General features: G+C 33.0%; 1 protein-coding gene across 1 annotated transcript; it reads left to right on the top strand.

The window, feature by feature from the left end:
* Positions 1-4,354: 4,354 nt before the first annotated feature.
* On the top strand, positions 4,355-5,416 carry LOC100792318 (pentatricopeptide repeat-containing protein At3g62890). Its single transcript, XM_006591657.1, has one exon. The coding sequence runs from the start codon at positions 4,355-4,357 to the stop codon at positions 5,414-5,416; it is 1,062 nt and encodes a 353-aa protein (XP_006591720.1).
* Positions 5,417-6,193: the final 777 nt, after the last annotated feature.

Raw genomic sequence — 6,193 nt, 5'->3', positions numbered from 1 at the left:
ATTGGCAGTGAAACGTACCTCAGGTCACCACGACACTGGTAGCAGAAACCAAAAAACCTCCTTGGGTTAACCACGGGCTCCCGAAACAAACCTAGGTATTCAATAGAACAACACTCGTAGATGAAATGTACCTAGGTAACTTGCTGATGGACAACCAAAAAGCGAGTTGTCACGGTCTTCAGCGTAATGGAGAACAACAAGCTTCGATGGAGAACAACCTTAGATGCAGAGGGTACAAGGAGAAGAAGAAAGCCTTAGATGCAGAGGGTACACGGAGAAGAATAAAGCGCGAGCAAAATAGGTCGCGTCTATAATTTAAATTGTAAGATCAACATCGATTTTCAATAAATAAAAAAATTGATGTTAACAAATTCATGTTAACGTTAACATCAATTTTATTCAACAAACCGATGCTAACTGATCATACCTTAACATCGGTTTTCTGCAAACCCGATGTTAACGAACTTACGTTAACATCGGTTCTACAAAAACCGATGTTAACTAATTAATGTTAACATCGGTTTTTCCAGAACCGATGTTAAAGTCACTTCGTTAACATTGGTTTTGTAGAAAACCAATGTTAACGTATACACATTATTTACAATTATGCCACCATGTTTATCTTAACATCGATTTTGTCAAAAATTGATGTTAATATGGCGATGTTAAATCTGTTTTTTGTAGTAGTGTAATAATTTAAAATAATATTGTCTTAACCTTGAACATTCATTAAAACATAATAATCATTTGGGTATTGATAGATTAAATTTATTTATAGAACTAAAAATTGTAAAAGAAATTATACAAATAGAAAATGATACACAGATTGATATACTTAATTATATAAAAAGAATGATTTTTTTCCAAATGCTTTTATAGCTTATAGAATAATGTCAACAATTCCGATAAGTGTTGCTTCACAATTTTTTTTAAAAACTAAAATTAATTAAATCTTATTTAAGATCAACAATATCTCAAGAAAAATTGAATGGATTAACTTTATATCGATTGAAAAAAAATATTAAAGGAAATTAATTATAATAAATTAATAAATAACTTTACATCCTTAAAAGTTTGAAAAATAAATTTTCAATAAAATTTTTTTTATTAATTTTTTTAAAAAAATTATTAAACTAGAAAAAAAAACTCATTTTAAAATTCCTTTTAGAACTCTAAATACATTGACCCACTCGTTGGACTCGGACTCTAGACAAATAGAAAAGCATATTGTTATGTGTTAGTAAACTAATAACAACCTGATTAGGGATGGCTAAGCGGGTCAGCCCGCCCCGCGTAAGGCCCGCCCGCATAAGCCCACACTGGCAACGGACCGGGCCAATCCGCCCCACTTCTTACACGGATCAAATAAATTGGTCTACCCCCGCCCCGCGGATCAAACGGGCCGGTCCGCGGGCCTAATTTTAAAAGAATTTCAATTTTAATAAAAATACAATACAATGAAATTAAGTTCAATACAAATGTAAATAAAATCTCAATAATTAATCAATTACATCAATAAAATAAATAATGTCTTAACAAAAGAAAATCCAAGCAATAAATCTAAAATATGAAATTTAAGCATCTCCAACAACATTACATATTTGAAGTAGTTTGAGTCTTCTCCATCTCTAATGTGAGCTATTTTTTATAATAAAAATATATTGAAATATCTTTAAAAATATTTATTTAACAATTATTTTTGGCTTAAATGATAAGAATTGATATTTTTATTATTTATGGCTTGAAGATATGAAAAGGATAAATTAAAAGAGAAAAAGATCGAGAAAATATCAAAAGGAAGATTTTTAACATGTTATCACTTATCTTTTTTTATCTTAATCTTTTATTTCTATTATCTTTTATTTATCTTATCTTTATCATCTTTTAATTTAAATCTTTTATTTTTATCTTTAAATTTTTATCTTATCCAATATGAGTTTAAAGTGAAAAAGAGAAAATCAAACCTAATATAATTGAGTCAAAGTCACATAAATCAAACTTAATGCGGGCTGCGGGCCAAACCCTCATAGTCCGCGGGTTAAGTGGGACGGACCCAAAAATATGACATAACCATGGACCGTTTAAAAAAATTGATCTGTAACCCGCACAGACCGCGGGCCTCGCAGACTAGTCCATGGACCTGAGCCCATTTAGCCACCAGTAAACCTGATTCATTCGCCCATCACCCTCCTTTACAAATTTTTAAAAGCAATTGTGTATGATTGTAAAAGCATGTTTAGTAAAGGAGAAGATGTTCCAAAATATTCAAGATGCCTCAGGTGGATGGTACATACACAGTACTCATATATTACTTTCTATAATATTATTTTTACATTTCAACATAATTTTCATAGAATCGCTCGTGTTTCTAAATATTTTTTTTCTTTTTTCTCACATTACTCTTATATTACTTTCTATAATATTATTTTTATATTCTTATCACTCATTATTTATTGAATATCTCTTTTCTCCTTTTTTTTATTTGTCAATTTTCTTATGTTCTCTTCTCGCATAACTTGTGTTTTCTATTTATTTTCTTTTCCAAGGGTTAAGATATGTTTTTTTAATTTCAATTTTTACATTTATTTAACTAAAGATAACTAAATACACCAAATTAATTCTTTTACTCTTTCACATAAAACCTGTATATAATTATAGTTTACTTTCTAACCAATTAAAGGTTGAATATTTTAGTAACAAAAATGCAATCAAATCATTTTGTCATAGTAGAACATGAAAGTTGTGTCATATTGTCATGTGTAACAAAAAAGGTAAGGTTTATCTCGATTGATTTAATCGAGTCCGAGTATTAGAAATTTTCTAATATCATATTCAATTAGCAGTTATATATACATATTAATGATTATTAATTTGTAATTATTAAGAGATTAAATTTAATTAAAATATCAGTTATAGAAAGAAAAAAACAACATGTAAGGTATATTTTTTTTACCAAATGTTGAAAATCTAGCATTATATTTTCTTTATCGGTAATCTAGCATTATATGCTTGTGAATAAGGTGTTGCATATATTTGAAAATAAAAGAACTTATAAATGTGAGGTAATATAAAATTATCCATTTATTTATTTTTAATATATCAATTTTGAGTTACTAATTGTAGCGTTCTCATTTTTAGATTTCTAGAAATCACAAAATCTTTCACACAAGCATTTTTGCTTACGTGGCTCAGTTAACAATTTGCTATACCATCTTTAAGATATAGGTTATTAATGATGATAATATTTAGGAACATTAACAAAAACTTATATCAATTTTCGTAAATGCTCTTAATCTTAAACTTACTATTTATTCTGTGATTTTTTTTGTAATTTATTGATTCTTTTGTTTAACTTTTTATTAATTTTTTTACTATTATTATGCATTTATTTATAAAACCGCACCACGGTATAATGCCTAGTCAAATGAAATAGACACCCGATATGTGCTTACCTAACTAAGGGTAATTGTGGATTGGTTTTGTTCAAATTCAGGATCCAACCTAATTAAATTTGATTTGTTTTGTTCATTTCAATTTTCACGATTCTTTGAGATTCAGCTCATTCATAAACAGTTTGATTCGATTTGAGCCAACGAGCTATCCATTTAAATTTGATTTTTTTTTCTTTTTAAAATACTATTTTATATCATGATTCATCCAAATAATTAATACAATTAATATAATATTATCAAATATTTAAAAGTAGTAAAATTGATTCATTTAATATCATCAACATAATATTCTAAAATAGACTAATACAAATTAAAATAAAATATTATTCAACGAAATTTATTATAATTGTCTGAATCAAAACTATTTCTTACAAACTAATTTTTTGCAATAAATTTTACTACAACCAAATTTGCTAACAAGCTATCATCCATTAATATTATAAACATGACAACAAAAATAAATATGATAAAAAAACAAATAACAATGTGCCTAAAAGTAATATCTTCAAGAATTTCAACAAAGTCCCGGTATTGAGTCCCAATTTATTTAAAGTCAAAACAAATAACTCTAAAAATTTAGATAGGTTCAATTTAATTTGATCGGATCTATAATTAAATTTAAATTGGTAAATAAATGATTTTGATCGATTTTATTTTTACTTCAATACAAAAATGATTCAATTCGTAGCCCCTGATCATGTAAAGTTATTGACTCCTATAGCTAACTCTCCATTCTTTCTATCTCCATAGCATGATGTCACTAACATGTAAATATGTATGCATCCAAACAAAGAGTAGTCACATAATACATATTCTCAAACCCTTTCTTCTCTCGAACTCTCAACCTTCAATACTTCATTTTCTCCCGCCACGACCTTCCCTGCGCCAAATCAAGCAAACCCATGCACACGTCGTCGTTTCAGGCCACCACCACGCCCGCGTCACCGCCCACTTTCTCTCTCCTCCCCCGTTCCGTTCCCTTTCCGATACTCTCTCTCCCTCTTCAACTCAATCCCGTTCCCCATCGTCTTCGCCTTCAACTCCCTCATCCGCTGCCACGCCAAAGCGAACTCTTCACCCTCTCTTTCTCTTTCTCTCTACTCCTCAATGCGTCGCCGTTTTCTAAACCCCAGCCAGCACACCTTCACTTCCTGGGTGTTCACATTCACGCGCACGTGGTTAAGTTCGGTTATGCATGCCACGTGTTTGTTCGGAACGCTCTGATTCAATTTTATTGTGATTGTTCCCGTGTTGGTTCTGCCAAAAGGGTGTTTGAAGAAGACACCCTTTGCAGCGACGTGGTGACATGGAACTCCATGTTGGCGGGTTACGTGAGAAACGGAGAAGTTCGTTTTGCGGAGAAGATGTTTGATGAAATGCCTGAGAGGGATGTTGTGTCGTGGAGCACCATGATAACGGGGTACGTTCTGAACGGTCTCTTGGAGGATGGGTTGGAGTGTTTTAGAGACATGAGGGAGACAAAGGTGAGGCCTAATGAGGCTATATTGACTTTGCTTTCGGTTTCGGCGCAGTTGGGTTTGCTTGGGTATGGGAGGTTTGTTCATTCCACCATTGAGGGGTTGAGGTTTCCAATGACTGTTCCTATGGGGACTGCTTTGGTTGACATGTATTTAAAGTGTGGTTGCGTTGAAAAAGCTAGGATCTTGTTTGATGGGATGGCAAAGAAGGATGTGTGGATATGGAATGTCATGATTTGTGGGCTGGCTTCACATGATCATGCCAAGGAGGCACTCGCGCTGTTTCAGAGGTTCGTTGGTGAAGGTTTTCAGCCCGTGAATGTGACGTTTGTGGGTGTGCTTAATGCTTGTAGTAGGGCTGGTTTGGTTGGTGATCCGAGGCATTACTTTAAGTTAATGGTGGATGGTTATGGCATTCAGCCAGAGATGGAGCATTATGGGTGCATGGTTGATCTCCTGGCTCGGGCTGGTTTACAGATCATGTGATGTGGGCGACGCTGCTTGATGCATGTAAGCTTCATGGTTATGTGGAGATGGGGGAGAAGATTGGGAATAAGTTGATAGAGTTGGATCCAACCCATGATGGGCATTATGTGCAGTTGGCAGGAATATATGCAAAAGCGAGAAAATGGGAAGATGTAGTTAGGATTCGGGGATAAATGAGTGAGAAAATTGCCTGCCAAGTTGCTGGGTGGAGCTTGATTGAAGTGCAGGGTAGAGTTCATCGCTTTATTGCAGGGGACAGAGAGCATGAATGTTCTTTAGATATTTACAAAATGCTTGAAACAATAGGATTGACGATATCTGAAGCTGGTTGAAGAAAAGTTAGAAACTTGTAATTTAAGAGCACAGTGGAAAGTTAGGAATTACTTCTGGCGTTTTGGTAGCCGTTTTTGTGATTGCGTCAGATGATCAGAGTTGTGGAGAATTTGAGAGTATAGTAGGACTGTTACCAGTGATCAAGATTATGTGTCCAAACTCCAAAGTATTTGACAGAGATACAAATAGTTTAGAGATGGAAGCAAATTTCACCATTTAAAGAAAGTACTCATGTTTCTGCCTTAGGGTGTGTTTAGAAGTCTGTTAGATTGGCATTCAACGGAAGTTCTATACTTTCCAATACATAAACGGATAAACAATGTGAGTTTGGATTGAGTTGCCTTTGGGTTTAGTTGGACAAAGCTGATATCCAAAAACCCTCTTAATTATTGTAGAACGTGTATCAAGTCAATCCTTCACTTTACCAGACTCTTTTTCTGTGAT

The sequence above is a fragment of the Glycine max genome, chromosome 11 (assembly GCF_000004515.6).
Source record: "Glycine max cultivar Williams 82 chromosome 11, Glycine_max_v4.0, whole genome shotgun sequence".
Lineage (NCBI taxonomy): Eukaryota > Viridiplantae > Streptophyta > Magnoliopsida > Fabales > Fabaceae > Glycine > Glycine max.
This window is presented reverse-complemented; position numbering and strand designations above follow the sequence as displayed.